Source organism: Oryzias latipes, chromosome 1 (assembly GCF_002234675.1).
Source record: "Oryzias latipes chromosome 1, ASM223467v1".
NCBI classification, from domain to species: domain Eukaryota; kingdom Metazoa; phylum Chordata; class Actinopteri; order Beloniformes; family Adrianichthyidae; genus Oryzias; species Oryzias latipes.
In genome coordinates this window covers 1,276,479-1,301,871 of record NC_019859.2, presented here as the reverse complement: position 1 = coordinate 1,301,871, position 25,393 = coordinate 1,276,479, and the positions used below count along the sequence as shown (strand labels likewise).

Below are 25,393 nucleotides of genomic sequence, written 5' to 3'. Positions count from 1 at the left end.
GGGGGGGGGGGGGGGGGGGGGGGGGGGGGGGGGAACGACATGCTGCAGTGCAACAGCCTCAGGATGCCCCCGCCTCTTGTTCATCTCCAATGGGGGTGGGGGCAGACGGGGCAGCACAGCGTTCACCCCGCTGCCTTCTCCCCCTCCTGCTGGTGGCCCCCCAGCTGGTTCTGACTGTTGGCCGCCAGAATTCTCTGCACGAAGTCTTTGGTCCGACCGGCGACCAACGGACCTGCAGCAGGACGACAAAGAGCCCGGATCATCCTCAGAACCGCAGCTGTCAGCGTGGGCACCAACACCCCCCCACAGCGGGTCAGACGGTTTTGGATTCTCTGCTTGGAGCTCCGGCTTGGAAATGAAGAAAATAAAAATGGTGGAGGAGGAAGTTGAAACGCCTACAGAGGAAAAGGCTTTTATTTTGGTAACTGTCTTTGCCATAAACCACAGCTCTAGTTCTAGCCTGCGTGTGTGTGTGTTTGTTTGTGTGTGCGTGACTGCATGGTGTGTGGGTGGAATTACATTTGTGTGTCATTTGGTTTGTCTTTTAGTTCCTCTGGTTCTTGTAAAGTTCTGTCAGTGATTCCTGGGAATCAAGAACGTTTGGAACGTTGTGACACCGTGATGAATGGCCTCCATGTCAGTCACTGCGTGGATGTATGCATGTGGGGGGGGGTCCTCACCGCTGGACTCCTTCAGGATGTCCTCCAGGCGCCGGGTCATCCCGCGGTCGTCTGGCTCCTCCTCCTCGCTGCTCTCCACGCGCCTCCTGATCACCTCCTTGATGCGCAGCAGAGATGCCAACAGGTTCTCTGCAGAACCAAACGCAGAACCCAGTCAGTGTTAGCAGAACCAGGCTTTGGGGTCCGGGAACCCCCGCAAGAGGAACGACTGATGTCGAACAAAAGGAACCATCGCCATAGGAACCAAACAACAGGACTACTTAGTAGTGTTCATTTATTAGGTTTTTACTGCAGCAAATAGGTGACGTCATATCTGTCAAAGTAGTTTAACCCCCCCAATCCAACCCCTTAATGCTGGGTGTCGAGCAGGGAGACACTGGGTCCCATTTTTAGTCTTTGGTTTTACTCGGCGTGGATTTAAACTCCCAGCAACGCCGTGATAAACACGGCGAAGAGCTTGTAACCCGCCACAATAAAAGCCTCACTGATCTGTTCTGAAGATAAACCCATAATGTACTGCGGCTTCCGTTCTGTTTACTTCTGACGTAAAGAATACTTTTCTTTGCCTTTTTCAGTACGTTTCGTGTACTGGTCTGATACTTTCTGTACGTTTCGTGTACTGGTTTGATATTTTCAGTACGTTTCGTGTACTGGTCTGATATTTTCAGTACGTTTCGTTTACTGGTCTGATATTTTCTGTACGATTCGTGTACTGGTTTGATATTTTCAGTACGTTTCGTGTACTGGTCTGATACTTCAGTACATTTCGTGTACTGGTCTGATACTTCAGTACATTTCGTGTACTGGTTTATTTTCTGTACGTTTCGTGTACTGGTCTGAAATTTTCAGTACGTTTCGTGTACTGGTCTGATACTTTCAGTACGTTTTGTGTACTGGTCTCTTTTGCTTTCGGCAGATTTCACGGAGAGCTTGGATCCTCCTGCAGCTGAACGGCAACTCGACGGGAAAGACCGGCTGGAACCAGCTGTAGAGGATGATGGACGGGTCTTGGAAGGAAACCGCCACAGGAAAAGCGACTGACGCGGCAGTGGAATTGCCGGTTTCTGTGCAGTTGCCACGGCAACGGTGAACACGGTTCCAGGCTGCAGGTCTGAATCCTCTTTGGGTGGTTTTCTGCACAGCGAAGCCTCAACTTTCACAAGTCTTGGTCCTCCTCCTATGAGGTCATGTGACCTCCAGTGGAGTGTTTTTGACGCTCTCTCTCTTTCTGAACTTGCTTTTGTCCGCAGAGACTTGAGGGGGGGCACTCAACCTGACACCCCCACGGCGCTGGCATCCAAACTGAGTGTCGGCTTTGAAACCTGCAGCTTCAGGAGCGTCCAAGGTTTTCAGGAGGACTCTGACCGCAGCAGGAACGTGAGAGGAAACCGAAGCCTGCTGTGCTTTGGCCCCCATCCAGCAGGACAGAGGTTCATGGAGGGGGGGCACGGCAAAAGCACAGAAATGCTGGAGCGGGATCAGGAATGACAGGAATGTTCCAAACAAAACACGGAAGCCGGATGCTGGAAGAGGCGGAACAAGGAGGAGGAGGATGAGATGCAGCAGGAGGACTTGGCACAGAGGAGGTGTTGATGATGGAGAAGGAGGTGAGACTTCTCAGCCGCCCCCCCCCCGCTGTGTTTACACTCTTCCTGCTACTATCAGATTTCTGCTGATTCCTCAGACAGCAGCTTGGAGGTTTTCCAGCTTGTTGTGGTTTGATATGAGCTCAACCCTCTGAGTGGATGAAGCCCACAGAGGGTTTCCTCCTCCACAGTAAAGTGGGTTTCCTGCAGCAGCTTCACTTCATGCAGGACTTGGACCGATACCAGCGAACCAGACGGACAACTGTAGGCTTCCCTACCAAAACAAACCCTAAAACACCGTGACATGCAGGTTTTTGACCCTCATCCATCCAGACAGGCCTCTATGTCATGCATCATGCCGACAGACCAGACGGATCCGTCGCTGTAGCTCCACCTTCAGCTGATGAGCGTTCTGGACTCACCGTACTCCTGGTTGAGCCCCCACAGCTTAATCTTGTTGGCTTCATGCTGGGCCTTCTTCTTCAGCCGGCAGGCCCTGAAAACAGGGGAGAACGGTCACCAAATGGAGGAGTGTGTCTAATGTTCCAGTTCAGCACTGATGCATCATGGGAGTCCCACTGAGACCAGTGGAGATGAAAACCTCCACGGCTTCTCTAAAGCCCCATCTGACACCACGAGGCTCTGAGGATGGGGGGGTTCACTAAAGCCCCCAGACAGGGAACATGAGAACAGAAATGAAAGCATCTCAGGGGTACGACTCCTGGAGACGGCTGTAGGTGAGAGAGAAATGAACAACCGGAGAGTCCCAGACCTCAGTTCCTGCTGACCAGAGACACAAACCACCATAAAAACCTCAAGTGGGATGTACAGAGACTGCTTCAGAACCAGGACCCCGACCACACGCAGACGCTTGTGGAACGAGCAAAAGCTCACTTTGACCATTAGCTTTGGGACTCGGCCTCCAAACCCAAACGTCTCCCTCGTCCTGCATTTCATCACACAAAGACCTGCAGTCCGTTTTTCTGACACACAGAAGCAACACACACATGATTTTCTGCAGACTCCTGGCCGGTTTGAACAGATTCAAAAAGCAGCTTTGATGCACATCCAGCATCACATCCTCAGGATTTCAGACACATCTGGGTCACATGGTTGCAGCTTCACGTCTCTGTTTAACTCGGAGTCTCAGATTTTCCCATCAGCTAAATATGAACAGTCCAACCATAGAAATCTGTACGGAGGCTACGATAACAGAAGACCATGATGACGGAATCCACCAATCACAGCAACAGAGGCTGACTCAACATCCAATCATCACAGAACAACAATTTAATTAAACATTCATTTGGACTTTTTTGGGTGATCATCGTTGAATTTTCTAAACTAGAAATGTTTCCTGTGCCGATTCTGAAAGAGCTCTTGATGTGTAATAAATCCACCTGTGTCTAAAGAACTGGACTGTTCCAGCTCCGATGCCGCAGAGCAACCGCCAACGTTCTTCTACTTCAAAGCTGAGTCGCTGCGCCCGATGCCCAAATCACACCGCAGGACCTCAGATCACGTCTGTACATAGACTCAACGCAGCATAAGAGACACGATAACAGTTTGTAAACCTAAAAACATAAAAGTCACAAGGAAAAAGCCTGACAACACCGGCTTAGTGAACAAAGCAGACTTCATAAAGGTCTGCACCCGCGTTTCCTTCCATGAAAAAATAAACTGCATCCACTGCTGCCTGGTACAGTAAACCTAAAACCTCTTTTTTCCAGCTCCATAAATCCAAGAACTTATGAGGTTTGGGTTTTCACTGGAGACAACAGTGAACTCCAGTCCAACAGCAAACCTTAGCGGCTCTATAACCCCCCCCCCCCCCCCCCCCCCCAGCCTTCTGGACTCACCACAGTCAGATTTCAGAAATTCACGCCCCCAAAAAAAGACTATACTCCATTCTTTTCACAGAGAAAATGAGGGAGTCTCTCTGCTCCATTGGGGGAGTGGGTGACCACGACTACATCCTCTCAGCACCGATTCAGCAAGGAAGCAGGCGGAGGGTTGTCCTCTGAGCATCTTCACCACAACGCAGAAGAGGAAGAGGAGGTCAGGACGAGCCTGCGCCTCAGCCCGTCCTCATCCTCCTCTGTTCTGTGTTGTGGTGAAGAGGTCAGCCCGACCCGACCCCCTCCGGCAGCCACAGCCGTCTTTAGAGCTTTTGGAGGAAACGTTCACTCGGTCTGAACGTGACCCCCGTCACACGCAGTGAAGCTGCGGTTTTCTCTTCCTGTCAGAGGTTTGTGTTGTCATCTCCCCCTCCCCCCTCCTCACCGCAGAGATGAACTCTCCATGACCCCCCGTCCCTGTTCTTCTCCTGTCTGATTTCTGCTGATCCATCTTTCATCCTCCCCAGCGCTCTTCCTCTTCCTCTAATGTCTTTCTGCAGCCGCAATGTTTGTGTTTGGATCAAATCGCTAAGAAGACAAATAACTCTAAATGTGACGCTCGTTTCTGCTTGTTCTCTTCAGAGACAAATGTGTCAGAAATGATCAAAGAGGCCGTCTCTCCACCATTTCTGTGTTTTCTGGAGTTTCTGTTTCACAGAACCTTCCAGAAGGAGCCGTACCTGGAGGCCAGCTTGTTCTTCTCCTTGCGGGAGCGGGCCCGGGCCACGGCGGGCAGGTCGTTGACCGGTCCCATGCCGTCGATGGCGGCGTTGAGCTTCTGCAGCTGCTCGCCAATGCTGTGAAGCTTCTGGGGGTTGGGGGTTAGGTCGCTGGCGTCGGTTTTGCGAGCTTTGCGTCGTCCTTTTTTCCCTGATCAAAGCAAAGATCAAAGCAGCTCATTAGGAGTCTGCGGGTTAATATTTCCATAAAAATCATCTTCTGGATCTGCAGCAGCCTGAACTTCTCTGAATTAAACAATGGACCGAGTCACTGCAGCAGCTGCAGACTCACTCAGACGAACGCTGAAAAATTCACGTAGTGAATGTAGGCCACAGGGCCGAGGGTTCTGATGGGATTTCTGTGAGTGAAGAAGGGGCGTGGCCGTCGGCAGGGGCGTGGCCGACCGCAGGGGCGTGACCGACCGCAGGGGCGTGGCCGTCAGCAAGGGCGTGACGACACGCAGAGCGGTTTTCTCCCACCAGTCTGTTCTGCTGGATTCAGCTTCTTGGCTCATGTTTCTGTCATCTCAGTCATAACGATGTGAACCCAAAGATGAACAGAAAGATCTCCTGAAACACTGACGGAGAGTCTGCCGTCCATCTGTGGTGACGGTTAATGCGAGGCGTAGAACACGAACCGCGTGCGATTATTGTGATGTTTCTATGCAATTCATGAGTGATTTGTGCGTCAATTACGTGATATTAAAGTTATACATCGATGGTTCATACGTGAAAAGTCTGTTAGACATACGTGGAACGGTCGTGGAAAGACACACTTACATATGCATCTCACAAAAATAACACACAATTGTGTCACACATGGATCTGACAGATGTACGCAGAGGCCATGTGACCCGGCCTTAACGCTCCTTGCTGGATTCAGGTTCTGTTCGTTCCCCCTTATTTGATGTGGACCTGGATTCCTGACTTCACCTGGTTCTCATTCATCCTCTCTGGCTCTGAAAGCAGAAACTCTCACCCTCCCGGCGGTACAGAGTACTGGGCAGAGTGCTGGCGCTCCAGGACAGAGACCAGTGGACGTCGCCGCCCACTTTCTTCTTTGGGGCCGACTCCCGAGTGCGTCTGTACTCCCAGAAGCAGCGGCGCTTGGACGGGCGTTGGCCTGGTGGAGCGGTCGGCTCTGCTTCCACCTCTACAGGACCAGAAAGGGTGGAGGACTTTAGGAGACTGGACCAATCACACAAGATCACAGCAATCCAGACGGAAAAACAACAATTTACTACATGTCCAGAGAAGGTTTTCTACAAAAAGGAGAAAATGAAAAGTCCTCCTGCAGAATCCTAGAGGTTCTGACCCAAACAGACTAAATGGATTCATCAAGAAAACTCCTGTCCAGGATCCTGCTGAAAAAACTCAGAAAGCATTTCTGCTGATTCTCCAGCTCAGGAACCAGAGGAACCAGGACTCAAACGGTTCAGGTGTTTACTTTAGCGGCAAAGGTCAGGGCAGGAGAGGCCGTTTAAGAATCCACCGCCACGGACCGGTTTAATGTCAGAACTCATTATCACGGACCGCCCTGTACGACGCTGAAGGCATCAGTTTAACTCTGAAGGGTAAACTTTATCTACATCTTCTGTCAAATATCTGCTGCTGGTTTAGTTCAATAGATTTTGTTTAGGAACCATTAAAATGTGGTTTTTAATAAATAATGAAAAATATGAAAAAGAAAGATATTTTCTAAATATGAATCAAGTTAAACGTGAATCGATCGTTTGAACAACTTTATTAGCAACATCCTCGTAACACCGCCGGTTGCTGAATCTTCCCAATTATTATTATGGTCTGTGGAAACAACTGTCACAATAAATCCATATTTGGAGTAAAGATTCCTGGTTTTTGTTGGTTAAATGCAGCTTTTATTCTTGTGTTTCCTCTTTTCTGTCAGAAGAAACTTTCAGAGTTTGTTTGTTTTTAACGTTGGTAGCTTGGAGGTTTCAGTTTAGCGGCCGGCGCCGTCGCTTTAACAAAGTAGCGGATGGATTTCTGATCCGTGACCGAGCGACTTGACATCCGTCAGGAATGAGTCGGATGTGGAGGAGAGAATCCAGGAGTTTTTCAAAATAAAACCTTCAGAGTCAGATTAGAAATAGTATTTAAAAAATAGGCCGGTACTGATCTGCAGGTCAGAGGTCGGGGGCCACCCGCTGCTCTAGAATGTTCTGCTTACTTTAAGAAAACTAACAGATGAACTGATCAACAGGCACAGGATAATAAATGTAAAGCTCTTTAAATCTGGAAAATGGGAATATTTATAGATGTTGATTATTTGCAGACATTCTCACAGATTATCAAATGTAATCTGGTTCAGATGTGTTTCTACGCACCGTCTCAGTTTTCTGAAGTCACCTGTGTCCTTGAAATTCATGTAAACTAAGATTAGAGATTATTTCAGAAAAAGTAGAGTGATGGTCTGCTGATGGGGGGGGGGGGGGGGGTAGTCCTGGTTCCTCTGGTTCATTTAAATGCACTAAAGATGCAGCGGTTTCACACATAGACCCCAGAGGAACCAGCCAGACGAGTTGAATTCAGCTGAGCGTCACTCCTGACATGAGAAACGAGTGGATTTCCTGTTTACGCCGTTCGGTTTTCAACATTTCATCGTCTCAGATCAGATCCGACCGTCGCTCACTGAAACCTGAGGAGGCTTTTCTTTAAATCCATCTGCAGCTGAACTTGGTCTTCAGGACCTTCAGCCTGTGTTTAATCTGCAGCGTGTGCACGAGCGTGTGCACGGTGATCCTGTGCTCGAGCATTAAACCAAACCGCCGAGGCGTGAAGGACGGTCGGGAACGCTCCACCTTAAACTCCGCTGAACCAAAGGCGTAGAATCGTCAACTCTAGCAGTGAACGTAAGCGAACCGCCAAAGTTCTGAAACCGGAGTGAACAGACCGTCAGATGAAGCTCAACTTAAAAATGGAGCTGAATGCGGCGTGAAAGGAGGAGTCAGAACAGCAAACAGTCATTAAGTGGTTTCAGTTTTGGATCATAATGAAGGGAAACTCACAGGAAAATGAAAAACTTGGAACACTTGGAACAAACAGCAGGTCAGGCAGGTCTTCTGCAGGTGGGACGTGTGTGTGTGTGTCAAACCGGTTTCTGCCGGTGGACTGAGACCAGAACTCAGAACTTACCACATTCTGACTCTGAGGAGCTGGAGAACTCGGCTGTGGTCTCCTCCTCCACCTCCTCCTCCTCCTCTTCTTCGTCCTCGTCCCCCTTTAGCTCTAGGATCGTCGAGCTCTCCTCACTGCCCTGCACCTCCTGGTCCTCCTTCTCCTCAGGCCCTGCCACCAGCTGCCCCCCCTGACTGAGGGAGTAGTTGTGCTCCTCACTGCAGTGCTCCAGAGCTAACCCGGTCGTCACCTCCTCTTCCTCTTGCCCGACCTGGTACACCTCCACCGTGCGCTCCCTTAACATCCCGGCATCCTGTCCTCCCCCAGCAGCACACAGCCCCCCTGGGGCTGCTGTGGGAACAGAGGCGCACTGCTCCTCCTTCCCCTCAGCAGCCGCCTGGACCTCCAGGGCAACAGGAGGCGCCGGGCGTTTGCTCTTCGTCCTCCTCTCCTCCTCCTCCTCCTGGTTCCGTCCCCAGCATCCCATGAGGACCCCCTCCTCAGAGCAGGCCAACGGCTCCCCAACCCCCCCGAGGCCCAGCTTGGTGTAGCGAGTCATTTCGTCCAGTGCAGAAACATCCCAGCGCTCCGGGTGCTGGTCCTCCCCAAAGCCCCCATCGTCCACCAGGTCGCTCAGCAGCTCAAACGGGCGTTTCCGCGGCGACGCGGGGGAGCCCAGCATGAGGAGCACCGTCTGGAGGGGGCAGAAGGCGGAGCTAAAATATGGACGCGCGCAGAGAGGCTGCCGATGAGCTTACCTGGTCGTACTCGGTCCTTCCCTCCTGGGGCGACAGCGCCGGCGGACAGGGACTCCGCAGCCCCCTGTGCCCCCCGAAGGCCTCGCCAAACGCAGGCTCCATCCCATTCATGCCCGGCTGAGGGGGGAAACACAGTAAATAACCCCCCCAAACATGGAGGCCAGCTCAGACGACTTTACCTGAGGCATGCCCGAGGCAGGGGGTGTCAGGACCACGGCAGGGATCACATGAGAGCGCCGAGATGCAGGAGGACACCAGGTGAGGAGCTCACCCACCACGAGGAGACGCAGGCAGGGGGAGGGGCCTCTTACGTAAGGAGCAGAGACGTGAGGAGGGGGGAGCGCAGCTCTGCCTCACATGTCGCAGCTCTGCAACTCCCAGTCCTGCAGCCTGTAGGAACGAGGGGGGGGGGGGGGTCAGACCTACAGGAGGACGTTCTCATCAGCAGGCGGGTTCTTCAGCAACGCCAAGACGCCTTGTAGTCTAACGGTGACCTTCCCCGCCAACGCCGTTCTTCACGGAGAAGCTGCCCCGTCCTCCTGCTGGAGGCCGAGTTCTTCTATTTATACGGCAGAAATGTAGGACACGCCACGACAAACCGAGACGCAGCCACCGAGACGCAGCACGCCGCAGAGGCAGCACGCCGCAGAGGCAGCACGCCGCTGAGACGCAGAGAAAGGCGTCAAAACACTGGACCACTCCAACCCACAGCGGTCCAGCCTTTGCTATAGCAGAACCCGTCCGACACCAGAACCTCTGCTGTAACAGAACCCCTCCGACACCAGAACCTCTGCTGTAACAGAACCCGTCCGACACCAGAACCTCTGCTGTAACAGAACCAGTCCGACACCAGAACCTCTGCTGTAACAGAACCCCTCCGACACCAGAACCTCTGCTGTAACAGAACCCGTCCGACACCAGAACCTCTGCTGTAGCAGAACCCGTCCGACACCAGAACCTCTGCTGTAACAGAACCCGTCCGACACCAGAACCTCTGCTTTAGCAGAACCCGTCCGACACCAGAACCTCTGCTGTAACAGAACCCGTCCGACACCAGAACCTCTGCTGTAACAGAACCTGTCCGACATCAAAACCTCTGCTGTAGCAGAACCCGTCCAACACCAAAACCTCTGCTATAGCAGAACCTCTGCTGTAGCAGAACCTGTCCGACATCAGAACCTCTGCTGTAGCAGAACCCGTCCAACACCAGAACCTCTGAGCTTCTGCTGCTGGATGCTTTAAAACACATTTTCCTGATTGATAAACATCCAAGAACATAAAACTCAAGATTTTCCATTTTCTTTCTCAGCTGTAAATTCCGGCAGTCTGTAGAGATATTTACACAAGATGTGAACAGATTACCGTAACTTCCGGACTATAAGCCGCTACTTTTTTCCTGTGCTTACAGCCCTGCGGCTTGTTCAGTGACGCGGCTAATTTATGGATTTAATTGGCGGCCGCCATGTACGTACTTTCGGACTCAGTGAATGGTTTAAATTCTCTATCTGACACCAATCACAAGTCATTTGTTTTTCAACACACTAAACAGCCAAACAGCATGGACCTCACTTCAGGTCTTAGACACTTCAGTCATGGTTCAACAAAACGAAACTCGCATGCCCGGCCGCATCCCAGAATCCTTTGGTGCCATTAGACCCAACGTGCACGTGATCGCCGCTAAGATATGATGAAGCTTTCAAGTTAAAAGCAATCGTTAAAAGCAGCGTAAAAAAATCCACCATCACCAACGGGTTTGGAAAAGCCGGTCAGCTGCGTGACGGAGAGAACAGCGCATGCTCCGGAGTGAATTTACCTCTGAGTCATAGTGACTCGCCTGGCTGCACGTAAATATGTGGGAATAACATCAGCCTTTATTTTGCCGGGACACGACTGGAAACAAATCCACGTGATCGGTTTTACGGTTTCTAAGGACTGTCCGGAATTTTGCATTGAAAAGCTCACAGCCTCCGTGTGAGCTGGAGACATGATCTCCTCCTGCTGCTCATCACATAGAGCTGCGGGGCCGATGGCAGTCTGATGGCTCCCACACGTAACAACGCATCCGCCCCTCATCCACAAAACGTACAGCATTAAGTCCGATTGCTCTGCACAGACACGATTTGCTCCTCCCTGGAGCCGCCCTGGCCAGAGGTGTCGGAGAAGATAGGAAGGGGAGCGCGCGGGGCGCAGAGAGGCGTCCGCGGCGCAACAGTGTTTGTTGTGGAATGAAACTTCTGACGCACGCGCCGCGCTGAGGCGCGCGCTTTTCAGTCGCCGCCGCTTTATTTTACTGGTGTGTTTTTTAACCAGCCCTGTTACTCCCATAACGCTGCCGCGACACAAGCGGAAGGAGAGCTGTTCCCGTTCACCCCTCCATGCACTGCTGATACTTGCTCATTCTTAAACACGTACAACAGTGTGGCGAGGCCCCGCCTTTAGCCCCTAAGACTCATGGGAAATCGCGGATGTAAATTTCCTCATCATAACTGAGGGATGTAATGTTGATTATATGGTTACTGTTTGTAATTTTATGTATGATACATAGATTGTCAATAAGTAAAAAAAAACTAAAAATAAAAAACCATAACCGAGGAACTTGTGAACAGAATAGAGTTCTATGCTTTTTAGCAGGTGTGGGTATACCCAAAATGCATGAGCCCGAGGCAAGGCTGACTCCTCCCACAGTGTGGTTATATATCTCACTTAGTTTGGGAGTCAGGACGTGATTGGTCAGGTTTACTATGTTGCCTAATACATGCGGCTTTTACACCGACGCGGCTTGTGTATGTTTAAAAGCAGTTAAACACGTGAAAATGGGTGGGTGCGGCTTGTAATCGGGTGAGCTTTGTAGTCCGGAATTTATGGTATTTAATTTCCTGTTGTCAATGCTTTTTTTACGAGGGCTGGCAGTAAAAAAATGAAATGCAACAAAAGAATCTTTACGCAGAAATAAAAATTCTAACCAAAATAAAAATATGTTTTATTTTGAAGAAATGTTATTTTTTAAGGCAAAAAAAAAGTTTTTGTTTTGTAATGTAAAATATTTTTATTTTTGGATTTGATCATTTCAGTATGATTTTCAGTTAAAATACTTTTTATTAGAATTTTTTAAAGATGGTTCTATATCAAAATTTAATCCCAAAGTCTTTTTTACCAAAAGAAAGTATAAATTTGAGATATAAATTGGGTAAAAGTGACCCTGAACCGTCACATGACCACAGCTGAGGTGAAGCAGGTTCAGCTGTGTTGATGCTCCAAAGACCCTCTGGAGATCCTTCCGTTTCGGTTTGAACCCCTCAGGAGTCAAACAGCCGTTTTCCCAGCCGCTCATGGAGAAAGGAGGTGGTGGGAGGACCAGACCTTTAAGGCAGTCGTGTTCGCTCCTCCCCTCTGCTGATGGGGATTCAGGAGAAACTTGTATTTTATCATGAACTAGTGTCATTAAGACGGTCATGCACCAACGTTTTTAAAGCATTTTATGGAGAAGGGCGGCTTCTCTACAACAATAAGTCCTGAAGAATTTACAAAACTGAGCTTCTGAAGGTGTTTTGATGGATTCCTACAACACGTCTGCAGGATTCCCCACACCCACTGGATGGAGATCACGGGTGGACGTTTCCTGCTTCATCCAGCAGTTCATCTTCATGAAGACCGGAAAACAGAGCCGCTCTGCTCCGATGTGTCCCGATGAAACACAGAGGGAACAGCAGAGAACATGCAGAGAGCATGCAGAGAGCCCAGGAGAGCCGCTCTACCACAGCTGGCCTCAGGGTAACGAGAACAATGCAGTCAAATGGTGGGCGGATTGACCCGAGCCGCACCAGAATGAGGACACGAGGACTGGGATGACGCTGGAATTGGCTCGCCGCACGGAAAACTGGAATTTGGCAGCCGGATGAGCCGGAGAAGCCAGCTTCCAGCGTGGCGTGAACACGAGCGGATATAAGACGCGTACGGCGTTCCACGAGGAATGTGGGGATCCCAGGAACCGGTGAAGGGATCCGAAGACGAGATCAGACAAACGTCCTCCCGCATTCTTCATCACTTCCTTCCAACTCGTAACCAACTTATGAAAAATCACTGTGATCCGTTTCAGGCTTTTGTTCTGGAGTTTCAGTCTGAACATGTTTTCTGATCTCTGGTTTCCAGAAGTTTCTGTATTTTAGTTCTTCAGCTGAAGCTGGTCTGCCTCTGAACAAGAAGAGCTTTCCCTGTTACTGTAAGCTGGTCTAAAGGTCTGCTGCTAACACACACACACAAAACCACACACACTTACACACAAACAACCACACACGCACACACAACCACACACATGCACACAACCACACACCAGGAAACCACAGCAGACACTTCCTGGTGATCTGTTAACCCCCCCTGGTCTTCATGTCCATCCATCCATGAGTTCCTCTGTAAACAACCCCAACAACCAAACACAACAAGCAAACAGCAGAGCAAACATTTACAGCGTGACACCGACAAGACGGCAGTACGGCGTGACGTTCGATCTGCCACACCGCCTCCACCTTCAGATGTTTGCACCCAAAGCCCTTCTATCCATTTCACTTTTCCTGTAAACACGGATGTCCTAAAGTTTTTGTTCTTACATAAACTGGAATGAACCATCAGCTCTGATCCTAGAATGGTTTCACCCGGGGTCCCAGAAAAGCAGATTTCAGATTGGATCATGAACTGACCCCCCCCCCCCCCCCCCCCCCCAGACTCTGGTTCTGACTGGACGGTCCGAACATGAGCGTGGAGGGGGGGGGGGGGAGTGTGTGTGTGTGTGTGTGGGGGGGGGGGGTTTCTTTGGTTTTCCAGATTTTAATGTTTGTCATTGGACCGGACATTAACGCGCAGCATCTCTTGTCCAATCACGGGCGCGGACACTTGGCCAAACCGCGAGGCGCATTACCAACGCGTGCACGCGCTCTGACCACACAATGACCCCCCCCAAGAAAGGGAGAACATCCGAGCTCCGGGAGGACGAGGGGCGCGCGAATAGAGGAGGATGGGGGAGTGAGACTAACTCCCTCAGAGGCGCGCGGGGGGGGGGGGGGGGGGGGGGTCCTCCTGGCTGACAAAAAGGAGGGGGGTGAATCTATGTGGATACATTATTTAATAAATAAATAAAGATAAATTAAAGGTCCAAAGAACGTGGGCGGGCCCAGAGTCCCGCGCCTGATCCCTTCTTTGGAGATGACCTGATGCCCCCCCCCCCCTCCTGTGTCCTTTGAACTCCGAGGGGGGAGCACAAGTGGCCCCGTTTATCCATATTTGGCCTCTCCGTCGGAGCGCGTGCACAGCCCCCCCGAAGCCAGAGAGGCCAAACCGGCCCCGAGTCCACCCATGAACCGTGTCAACGCCCCCCTCCCCCCCACCGGGTGCAGCAGCACCGGAGCAGAAGAGGGGGGGGGGTGCCATGGTGGCTGCCGGCGGCGCACGGTCCCGCACGGCGAGCGAACCGTCCCGGATCCGACCCCCCCCCCCCCTCCTGTGTGCGGTTCTAACCTTTGGTAGACCCGGTCCAACCCCCGCTCTCCCCCGGAGCGGCGGCGTCGCGCGGATCTCCAGCCCAGACGGGGGGGCTGCTCCGCGCGCAGACAACAATGAAACCGGGGCGCAGCTGGCGGTGCCACCGGATGTCCAGCGCTCCCGTTCGAGCGGATGGGGTTCGGACCACCGGAACCGCCGCGTCCAGCCCTGCTGGGCCAAACCTCAGAGAAAGCTCGACTCACAGCAAAACCCGGAGAACTTAGTTGGTCCGTGAGTCCGCGTGCAGGTGTGGCGCTGCTGGCGCTAATCACCCCCCCCCCCCCCCAAACGCGGAGAACGGCCGTTAATACCGAATAAACGGGTCATTATACTTCATGCACGTTTTTAAGGGTTTATTACACAAAACCGCGAATTTACAACAACATTCAATAAAAACAAACATTTAGGTTTAAGCCGCGAATGAAAATCCGCCTCAAAGTGGCCATTTTTGAATCCCGGAGGACCGTTAGAGGCTTTAATTTACGAGTAGAAGAAGAGAAAAACGGTTTTCCTCCGGATAAACTTTGACATCAGAAACACGGAAACGGTGCCCCCCTACCACACACACGTGGGGGGGGGGGGGGGGTCGGCCTCTACAGAAGACTTTATACCGTACCATGCGCGGGGGGGGGGAGGCTCCCGGAGGCCGGTGCCGCTGCCCTCGGAATCCCGCCGCGCGCGGAGGAAGTTAGTTAGTGGGCGCGCGCGAGCGAAGGGTCTCATGGCGGAAAAACGGGACCGGTTGTGGTACTGTTACCCCCCACCCCCTTTTGTTTCGGAAACAAGAGCTCGGTTCTTTAGAAACAACCGAGACTTCTCCAGAACCGGAACCAAAATAGCTTTATCAAGTTTCCGGTCCGCCCGGATCTTCGCACTGACCCTCCGGCCGCGGCTCTCAGCACTTTTTCACGTTAGTCCCCATCGGTTCCCGTCGAGCGGCGCTTTTCTCCCGCCTGTAGCCGTTAGCTAGGAGGAGTCGGCTAACTGCAGCGCAGCGGCGGTAAAACCGGACGGTGTTCCGGGACTCACCTGTCAGCAGCGTCAGGTGTGTCATCTGTGCAAACACTTCTCAGCTGTGAATTACTGCGACTTCACTTCACGTCAAATTCAGTAAATAAACACACAGAAATCAGACTTCACCGACTCACTTCCGCCCACGCCTTTCAAATTAAAAGTCTCTTTTAAAGCAACTTTATTAAGAGTCAACCCGATTACAAAACACACAAACCTGTGGATCCAAAACAAAGCAATGAGCATTTTCTACACAGAACTACAACAGAGGGCTTGTAAATAGGAAAGTATACGTTTGCAACAGAAAACAACGAGATTAATTAGCAAGTGTTCAGTAATAAACCCAATACATTTAGGCTAAGTTAGTACATTTAGGCAAACATTTTCTGACTCTTCATTTCTGTATATACATTTTAACTTGAAGAAGTAATAAAATAATTTAATTTTCAATGGTTTTACTATCAGAACTGAAGTAGGGAATTATTTGTTTGAAGTTTATGACGTAATTAACATTTAGTTTATTAGTCTTAAGTCGTTCCAACTTGTTCCAAATTGAAATCGACCTTAATGCAAAAGGTTAGATACAGATTTAGGAGAGTTTTTGCAGATTAGAATAGAATAGAATAGAATAGAATAGAATAGAATAGAATAGAATAGAATAGAACCTAGAAAGAATTTAAAATGCGGCCAGCTTATTTCTTTTATAACAACACTAGCACACCTGGGGTAAAAAATCAAAGCAATAAAATAAAACCATAAAACATTCAAATATTAAAATGTATTCTTTAGTTTTGCGCTGTTCTTGGTACACGGAGAACCCTACCAGATAGATGGAAAGAGGTTTCTTTAAAAAGTTTCTTTAAGTCTGTTTTTTTATCTTTTACTTTTGAAAATGATTGTTTTCTGCTGCAAGCATAAATAATACTATAAAAACACAGCTCACGTAAATATGAGCAACATTTTGTTGTTTAACAAAAAGCATTAATACATGGAGATCATGGAGAAGAAATTATGTTTCCATTATATTCTAGTGATGCTTTTATTGTGAAGGTGTACTTCCTTGTTTTCCGGTTTGGGACTCGTCACTCATGCTTGACACAAAGTGAAAGCAATCTATCTTTTTCTGGGACACGCCCTCGGAGGAGGGGTGGAGCCCCACGACCCATCTTTAAGGACAGATTCGTGGCTGTGAACCCGGTGACCCCAGCTTTTGTCCGGGCTGCTTCCCGGCTGAGCCCCGCCGCTGGATCCACCGGATCTCCGAGAGACACGGCGGAGGCACAGAGGATGCACAAAACAGAAAGCTTCTGTTATCACACCAAAATATGATTTATGTTTATTACTTCTGTGAGAGTCCACCTCTGTGACGATTAGAGTCCCATTTATAAAAATGTTCTCATATTTATTAGAAAAACAAACACTCTAGTCAAGATTTCTACTGAAACCAAAGCTAAAGGACATTTGTTTTGAACGACCTGCTAACATTTGTCTGTTGTTCTGTTTGAACCATCAGACGTGGAATCCTGCAGACTCTTCTGAGTCCCAGGAAACCGGCATCGCGGCGTGGAGCAGCCGTGGAGCAGCCGTGGAGCAGCCGTGGAGCAGCCAAGACCAGGAGAACCCGTCTGAACTCCGGCTGGCTGCTCTTCAGGCGGTTTCACGACCTGCATGGTGGTCGGATCACAGGAGATCCACGCGATCGTGTTCCTGCAGAAACCTTCAACAGATCTCTGAAACATTTACTTATCTCAGCGCATCTGGTTCCATTCAGGAAGACGTCCAGCTGAACACAGAAACATCTGGAGCTTCAGAGGACGACCAGGAGTTTGTTTCTGCCCGGTTTGATAAACGCAATGCAGAAAACATCTCATCAGACGGATTGTTGATGAGTTTAGACTCAATTCCATCCCATAAACCTGATTTAACCAAACGGTGAGACTTTTGGATGAGGAGCTGCTGCTCCTCTCATCTCACCCTCCAAACGTTCCCTGCAGCCTCTGGATGCAGGACCCTTTCCCGACCGCTGGACCCTGAAGTTCTCATGCTGCATTCACACCTGCGTGGACATCAGAGCGTCCGTGTTCTGCTGCTTCCCTCTCAATGCTGCCAGTCGGGTTCCAGTTCAGGTCATTTTTGCTTCTTTCTCCAGGATTATTCACATAAAGATCTAAAGACGTCAACGCTGCAGAGGCCCACACCTCATCCTATTTATAGATTTAAGAAAAGCTGAACCATTTCCTGTGAACAGAACCTAACGGATCCATCCGTCTGTTTTTTTTAACGTGTTCTCATGGCTTTTTCTGATGATGGAGGACAAAACTAGGATCAAAACTGCATTTCTGAGTATTTTCTATTCAAACTGTTGTGAAAAACTGTCGTTTTAAAGATTGTGTTTGTGATGTAGAAGATACGCGGGGCGGAGCTACAGTCTTCCTGCTCCGCCCCTTTCAGGTCATCCACCTGCAGACCAACAGATCCATGAATGTCTTTGTTTTCCTGGTCGGAGCTGGAATCTGGACCAGAACCGGACGGACGGATGGATCTGAGGAGCTGCCAGTTTTTCTGCACCGCTAATGTTAGGTTGGGGCTGTAAGCTAGCTGGAGAGCAAGTAAACAAATGGATGATGGGATATCAGCAGAGGCTTACTTCTGTGCCAACAACAACTCAAAGGTGAATTTCTGATGAACTCCTGCCGCTCTGCAGAAACTATGTCCCAGAAAACGGCACATTTTTAAAAAGATTTTGGCTAAAAGCATCATCATCCTCACTAAAAGTCCACTGGGAAAGCCGTGGAAACCGGTTCATTGGTTCCTCTAAACTGCCCCTAGGTGTGAATGTGAGCGTGTTTGTGGCCCTGCGACAGAATGGCGACCTCTCCAGGGTGTCCCCCGCCTTCGCTCACGAGTGGCCAGGATAGGCTCCAGCAGCCCTGTGACCCTGAAAGGGACATGACGGTTCAGAGGATGAATGAATCAGTGATCGGACTTTGAATCCAGCAGCTCTGAAGCTCCAGAACCTCCAACCATTTCTGACAGATGAGGAGTTTCAGTTTCATGTTTAACTGCAGTCCTCTGGGTTCTGTTTGCTGATCAAACATCCGTCTGTGGTTCTGCTGAGCGGTCCGCCTTCCTGCTCTTTGGTTTCGTCTGCCGGATTCCATCGACTGAATCTTCTCTGGGATTCTTTTTCCTTTACGTCTCGTCTTTAGCTTTAGAGACACAGACTCGCCTGATCCGTTTCAGGGACCGTCTTTGCTTCAGTCCATCCGGTTTTTAGCCCAAACCGGCAGATCCAGACTCAGACGCTCTCCCTCACAGAGGACCGGAGCTTCCAGGCCTGATGCCGTTATGTAGGTCAGCTCCTGTGGCTGCCTGCATCAGCTCTGTGAAACCTTCAGGCGTTCTCCGGGGAAAGTAGGTTGTCATGGTGCATGAGCACATTAGGCTGCATCTTCCGGGTCTGACAGAGGACGGACAGATAAGATTGTCCGCTGAGGCGGGAATTTGCTTCAGCGGCTCCGCCGGCGTGGGCAGGAGAAGGAAGCCAGCTCAAACGTCCGTCTGAGGAGAAACGTCAGCAAACGTCCCGTCCATGCTGGAAGCAGGGAGTCGGCCATCTTTGGATCAAACGATCCGACTCTTTCTGCTGATGGAGGATGACAATCCCAGATCTTCCTGAACTTTCTGAAGGGTTTTGTTCAGAAAAATGTATTTCTGTCACTACATAGAAAACACAGAATTTATAAAACCTGTCCTAATGAGCAAATATTAACCTTCATGGCTGACTTTCAGTTAGACAATAGTTCATGGTGATGCTAAATCAGGTGGAATTTAATGGTGTGAATTCCCATCATGCAGCAGGAAAGGCTGAAATCTGAACTCATCAGATGTTCAGCTGCTGAAGAAAAACCTTCGTTTGTCCGGGTTTCATTTCAGTAAAGATCCTGACCGTGATGGAGAGACGTTTTCAACATTTCACCCGTTTCTCTGAGCAGCTCAGTTTTCCTCTGGCGTCTGAAAACATTTCACTCTTCAGGATTTTGGGATGACGCTCAAGACTCACCTGTTCAACACGGCTTTTAGATCATCCCACCTGCTCAATTATTCTAAGTTTTATTGTTATTTAATGTATTTTTTAATGAAATAAATTATACATATTTGAATTTGTGCAAAGGGGAGGGTTGATTTTAATTTGAAATTTTCCTCTTCAGTCGTGTTTTTTGCTTAAAGCACTTAAGCCCTTAAAGCATCAGAAAGGATTTAAAAAAACAAAGTTTGTTTTGATGATTCCAGTGAACTCTGAAGATTTCCTGCTGCTCATCATTTACTTTTGCTAAAATGTCCTTAGATTTTCTTGGGACATAAACTAACTGTCCCTCATTGTTCAAGAGTTCTTTTCAGCATTCACAGTGAAATATTGTATTCCTGTTTTTAGCTTTCTGACGTCTTTAAACCTTTTCTGTTTGAACATCACAAACAAATCATAGATTTTTCTTCAAAGCCTCGGTCAAAACACTTCTTAAAGAAAGATCAAAAAGAAATCCTTTGGCTACTTCCTCCTTTTTAATCAGATTGTTGTTTGCCGTTGTCATGACGATGGTGTCATCCTCAGACCAGATGGTTGATGAAGGCTGAGTTTGAGGAAAAGAGAGGAGCTCACATCAGCTCCAGAACTTTGGAGCAGAAGCTGTAGACCCCCCCCCCACACACACACACACACACCCACGCTGGGAAAGAGGAGCGCCCGCCGTCAGGAATGTGCTCCTTTGTGCGTCTCTGACATTTGAAATGTTCACTGGATCCTCCTCGCAGGAGCATCAATGATTCAGGAGAGCAGCTGCTGACTTCAGGACTCCACGCTTTATTGAGGGGTGGGGGGGGGTCACATGTGATGCCACACACACAGAATAATCACACAAACACAGGAACACACACATATCTGATCTCCATTGTTATGTACACGAGTGGCTCGTTTCCTCGTTGCCATGGCGACCCCAAATACACTCGGAGTCCGGTCCAGCCTGAGATGATTCAGGGTGTTTGTTCAGTCCCTTCATCTCACTGATGCATCTCCTGCTGCTGCTTACATGAAAACAATCATTTCCGTCTTGGTCGTACGTTTGCCCAACAGTTCGATCATCTCCACCCCTCTGCTGCTCCTTTGGTCCAGCGTCCGGCTCGGTGGGCGCGCTGACGTTGGATGCTGTCCCAACACCGAAGATGGAATATTCTCAGACTAAGAAAGAAATCCTGAGAAGTTCGCAGAAGGAACTGAGAACCCTCCGGATTGAAGCTCATGCAGTTCACCGCACAACCACTAGGCGGGGTTGTTTGGCCAGCAGGTAGAACACTGATGAGATAGTATATTCTGCTAAACTGGGTTATAGTGGAGCTCCAGTGTTGACGTTCTTCGATAACTCTTGAACCTTTAACGCAGTTATTATTATTTTCAACGCAGTTCCAGCGGCTTCTGAAAGTGGAGAACGGCAGCTTTACAACCAGTAGTGAAGCGTTTGAGCAATCGATGTCAATCAGCTGATTCTGACCCAAAAAAAAACGTCAGAATCCATCAAAATTGTGTTAATTAGGTACACGATTGGAGCTATGGCAGTTTGAGGGGCGGAGCAAAGAGCCAAAAGGTTAAAATTTTACCTAAACATTTCAGGGATGGGTGACGCCGTCTTTTAACTGACAGGCATCTATTGATTTCTATAAACCCCTGTCAGACTCATTTGTCCCCCCCATTTCTGGTCCTTCACTGGTTTTTACAAGTAATCAGGTGGGCGGGGTGAAGGCGGAGCTTATAGTTTTTGATTTAAAAATAGGAATCTTTTCATTTGAAGCGGCGTTCCCACAGAGGGACACGTTTGGTTCGGTTGTTTCCAAACCCGGAAAGTGTTTTCCTCCAAAGGTTCTGCAGCTGCTGTTCTCAGCAGAACCAGCTGAAGCACCTGGAACCGGTGCCGCTCAGGCGTTTGTCGCCGCCGCCGCCACGAAGAGGGGCTGAGGAGTGAGGGAGGGGGGCAGGAAAAAAACACAATTTGGTCTTTCTAAAAAGTAGCTGTATTTTGATTTTGTTTCTTTTTGGCTGAAGCGAAGTGGTTTTGGAGAAACGGACTGGGGGGAGGGATGGGGGAGGGGCTGTGGTCGGCAGGCGGGGCGGTTCGCCGCGATGATACGGATGCGTGAAAGAGACGTCACACCTGGAGGAAGAAAAGCAGGTTCGGGGGGGTCGGCATGCTCCAAACAGAAACCCCGCCCCCGGAGGGACATCTGCACGGGGGCGGCGGGAACTCATCAAAAGGGGTCGAGTGGAGGACTGAATTGGGATCACCATGGCAACCGGGACCTCAGCGGAGCAGAGCTGGAGGTGGAATGTAGTGGCGAGTTACAGAAAGGGGGGGGGGCATTCTCACTCACACACAGTGACCTGACCCCCCCCTCGCTGTAATGTCACAACAACACGGCGAGCGCAGACATGGCGGTTTACCACAGCCGCGCACAAAGGCTAAAGTAATTACACCCAGAGAGCCACGTCTTTATGCAACAGAGAGGAAATGACATCACATTTCTGTGGAGGGGGAGGAGCCAGGTCTCAGCCGTTGTGATTGGAGCTCTGCTCTGAGAAAGAGACACCTGCTGTCCCGAACGTGTCCCAGGTTTGCAAAGAAAACTGAACGATGGCGTTGAAATCCTGCAGCGCTGCAGCTGAGAGGAGGGGGGACGGCGAGGAGAAACGGCGAGGAGGTCACGTCCAGCGAACCCTCACAGACAAACCAGGCGACACGTCACAACCTGAAACAGAGAAGGCGGAGCTTGGGAAAGACTCGCGGCTTTCATGGACCAGACATTTCCAGCAGCTCTGTGTGGAACCAGCTCTGCTGTGAGTCCGGTTCTGAGGGTGACCGGTTCTGAATCAGCTTTAAGGGGTGAACGTGGGAGCAGATGCAGGTCGTCTGAAAATTTCCTTCAGCGCTGATCCGAAAAGAGTTGATCACGGAGCAGACACAGAACCTGTTCAAGAACAGATCTCCTTCCTTCTGAACCACGAAGGAACCGGTTTGGAACCACAGACCTGCAGAAAGGAGCCCGAATGGGCCGCAGCCTGAGACGGTTCTGGTCATAATCAGACACTTGTCCTCCATGTCGGAGCCGATGTTCTGATCAGACAAACCTCTCATGTTTCCCTCAGAACTCGTGGTTCTGATGTGGGAACATGAGTCTGAGCTGGAGCGTCAGGGAAGAACTCACCGTTTACTCCCAGTAGTACCGCAGGTACCAGATGGTTTCGTTCTTCAGCTGAGGTCCAAACAGAGGGTTGGCCTGAGCCAGGATGGCCACCAACCAGCTGAACAGACAGAGAGCAGAACCGTCAGACAGCTGACCGGGTCGGTCCAAAAACTCATGACAGGAACCTAGAACAGAGGCGTTCGAGGAACAATAATGTAGAGGAATTTGTTCTCAGGAAGGAGACGTCTGACCAAACCAAAGCCAGCGCCCATTAGCTATCACGCATGGAAGTGGAACAATTATGGTGTGGGCTTGTTTTGTCAGCTGATGCACCAAAATTATCCCAAACATTTGCCAAGAAGATCAGGAAGCAAACCAGAAATCTGAAAAAAACCAGAAGGCAGTGGTTGTGTCTGAATTCCTTCCCAAACCACTCTATGGTTCATTCATTTCTTCCGTTTTGTCCCTTTGGGGTCACTGGGCTGCTGGAGCCTATCCCAGCCACTTACGGGTGAAGGCAGAGGACACCCTGGACAGGTCGCCCGTCTGTCTCGTTCACCATTTTCTAGTGCTGTCTGGATCTACAATTCCAAAATCGCAATTTCCCAGAAGTCTCTGTGAAAAACTAGTGTGCATTGATGCTCACTAGATTGGCTAATATAGACCACAATGCATTGCATTTGAACTCTTTATTCAAAATATATATATTTTAATGTATTTTTTAAATAAACCATCAATGCTTTCATATTCAGGAGACAGTGGACTCATTAATAGTCGTCCCAAAACCCTCAAATCATTAGATTTTCACTTCCTGAAATAAATGACGTCATATCTGTCATAAAATAAAAAGTAGTGGACGTTGGTGTCTGAAATGTTTTTATAATTCAGGGCACTATATAGTTTTATGGTAGTTAGGGTGGGAATTCGGACACAGCCCTGACCTTGACTAAAAGGTAGAAAAGAAGCAGAGGAGGAACCAGGTGATGCTGTGATGGGGGGGGGGGAGGAACCAGGTGATGCTGTGATGGGGGGGGGGGTCACTTACAACAGGTAGCAGCAGACGGCCGTCAGGATGAGGCTGGTGACGATGACTCTGTGAGAAAACAGGAAGGAAACGGTCAGAGTTCAGTCCACACTTCCTGTTTCCTCTGCAAGGTCATTTACACATCCTGATCAGGTTACAAGTAGGGGGTGTTTATCGGCAAGAGTCTGGCGATACGATAGGTATCCCGATATTTTACCAAAACATATTTCCTTTCTGTTTTTTTAAAATATGACTTTGAAAAAACTAAACCTGAATTTTAATGTCTTCCACGGTAATAAAATGGTCAAATTCAGTTTATTTAATGATCACAATGTTAATGTTAAGCACTGCATTTGTGTCTCATATATAAGTTGGTTCAGGAGCCTGAATGGTGCTTCCAAAATAAAGGGGTGGGGGGGTGAGGGGGGGGGGGGGGGGCAAACTGATTTTTTCCAGAAACAATAAAGTGTGATGATGAGGCAGCAGGACAGAAGGAAGGAAAGTTGCTTTAATGTAACAAAGAAGGTGCTTTGTATGTTTACAGTCTGCTCTGCTGCAGCTTTGCCTGCAGACACGCTTCTCACACACAGAAGGAACTGGTAACACTGATCACCACAGTCAGCCTTTTTCAGAGCGATGTACACATCCCTCTGATCCATCAGGTCACTAAACTAGAATCTGTTGCTGGGAGGTTCTGCAGAACTTTGGCCCGCTTTGCTGATAGCATTTAGCCGATGCTGAGCGCATTAGCCTATTAGCTGCTGCCGTGCTTCACTCGTATTTATCTGAGCCGCTAAAAAGCACAGAAATCCTCGTTTTTCTATCTTACTGGCAGCAACATGGCTCAGAGTTTCTGTCTAGTATCCCTTCAAGTAAAAACGAAGTACTTCATGTCTCAGAACAACAGAACCAGCTGCCTCTGGCTGCAGTCTTCCTGTTGTCTTGTGCAGAGTAGAGCTGCTCAAAGAGGCTCCATGTTCTCTGCTGCCAACTAGAGGTCGGAGGGTGAAGTGGACAACAAGAGTCAGACGCTGAAGGACGCTCAGAAATAATTAAAGAAATATCGTCCTGGTAGCATTTTGAATTGAAACAAGTATTGCCGAATGAAGTATTGGGATATTTTACCGAATCGATTTTTTCTTACACCCCTAGTTACCATCCCAACAGGAAACCATAACAACAGAATTAAACTAAGTTGATCATGAACAAAGATTTAGGCGGTAAACTGAAGCCGTTCTGCACAGAGGTCAACAGCCAATCAGGACATTAAAATGAAAAATGCAGACAAATGTGCGTTCAGATTTATGTTTTTAATGCTGTTTTACTCTTTCAAAACCACAGGGAGAGAGGGAGCCCCCCCCCCCCCCCCCCACACACACACACCGCAGCCCTGTGGCCCCCCCGATAGAAACATCCCGCGTACGCCCCTGCGGATGTGAGGATGGAGAAACGGCCTCCAGCGAGCAAAGACACGCGCGTGAATTCCCAGCAATGAATCGATGCCGGTAGACTGATATCACGTGATTACATCCCATAATTATCGTAAACAAACGCAAAACAATAATTAATTGCTCCCAATGATGAGCGGTGGCCGTGCAGCTGAACCTACCCTCGGTTCGGTCCTTTCGGAACCAGAAACGGAGCCACCACGCCCACCAGGGTCCACAGCGTGGTGAAGCAGATGATGGGCAGGGCGAGAGAGTGGGACACCATGACTGCCGCCCGCACGGACACGCAAACACGCGGAGATCTGGTCGGGTCGTCCTCTTGGAATGAACGCTCATCAATGGCTGCCGAGGATGCCAGCAGCTTTGGCTGTG

General features: G+C 49.6%; 2 protein-coding genes across 4 annotated transcripts; both read right to left on the bottom strand.

Moving 5' to 3' along the window:
• Window positions 1-5: 5 nt before the first annotated feature.
• Window positions 6-15,468, bottom strand: LOC105356696 (CREB3 regulatory factor). 3 transcript variants are annotated; one of them, XM_023957651.1, is made up of 9 exons: window positions 15,338-15,468; window positions 8,956-9,166; window positions 8,777-8,893; window positions 8,037-8,712; window positions 5,863-6,036; window positions 4,845-5,034; window positions 2,689-2,762; window positions 681-809; window positions 6-232 (listed from the first exon to the last, which is right to left on the bottom strand). In XM_023957651.1, the coding sequence occupies exons 2-9, from the start codon at window positions 8,962-8,964 to the stop codon at window positions 123-125; spliced, it is 1,479 nt and encodes a 492-aa protein (XP_023813419.1). In that variant the 5' UTR covers window positions 8,965-9,166; window positions 15,338-15,468; the 3' UTR covers window positions 6-122. The 3 variants fall into 3 exon arrangements, with proteins under 3 accessions (XP_023813419.1, XP_023813466.1, XP_023813442.1); XM_023957698.1 differs by lacking the exon at window positions 15,338-15,468 and adding an exon at window positions 15,188-15,293; XM_023957674.1 differs by lacking the exon at window positions 15,338-15,468 and adding an exon at window positions 14,925-15,026.
• A 4,692-nt stretch (window positions 15,469-20,160) lies between these two features.
• On the bottom strand, window positions 20,161-25,393 carry LOC105354081 (V-type proton ATPase subunit e 2). Its single transcript, XM_023959730.1, has 4 exons — window positions 25,183-25,393; window positions 23,595-23,642; window positions 22,571-22,667; window positions 20,161-22,114 (listed from the first exon to the last, which is right to left on the bottom strand). The coding sequence occupies exons 1-3, from the start codon at window positions 25,284-25,286 to the stop codon at window positions 22,574-22,576; spliced, it is 246 nt and encodes an 81-aa protein (XP_023815498.1). The 5' UTR covers window positions 25,287-25,393; the 3' UTR covers window positions 20,161-22,114; window positions 22,571-22,573.

Coding starts and splice junctions, on each gene's coding strand:
- LOC105356696 (XM_023957651.1), bottom strand. Junction 8,713..8,776: donor GAAGGACCGAGTACGACCAG/GTAAGCTCATCG, acceptor TGCCCCCTCCAG/ACGGTGCTCCTCATGCTGGG. Junction 6,037..8,036: donor CTCCTCAGAGTCAGAATGTG/GTAAGTTCTGAG, acceptor CTGGTCCTGTAG/AGGTGGAAGCAGAGCCGACC.
- LOC105354081 (XM_023959730.1), bottom strand. CDS start 25,286: ATGGTGTCCCACTCTCTCGCCCTGCCCATCATCTGCTTCACCACGCTG. Junction 23,643..25,182: donor CCGAAAGGACCGAACCGAGG/GTAGGTTCAGCT, acceptor GTTTTCTCACAG/AGTCATCGTCACCAGCCTCA. Junction 22,668..23,594: donor GCCGTCTGCTGCTACCTGTT/GTAAGTGACCCC, acceptor CTGTCTGTTCAG/CTGGTTGGTGGCCATCCTGG.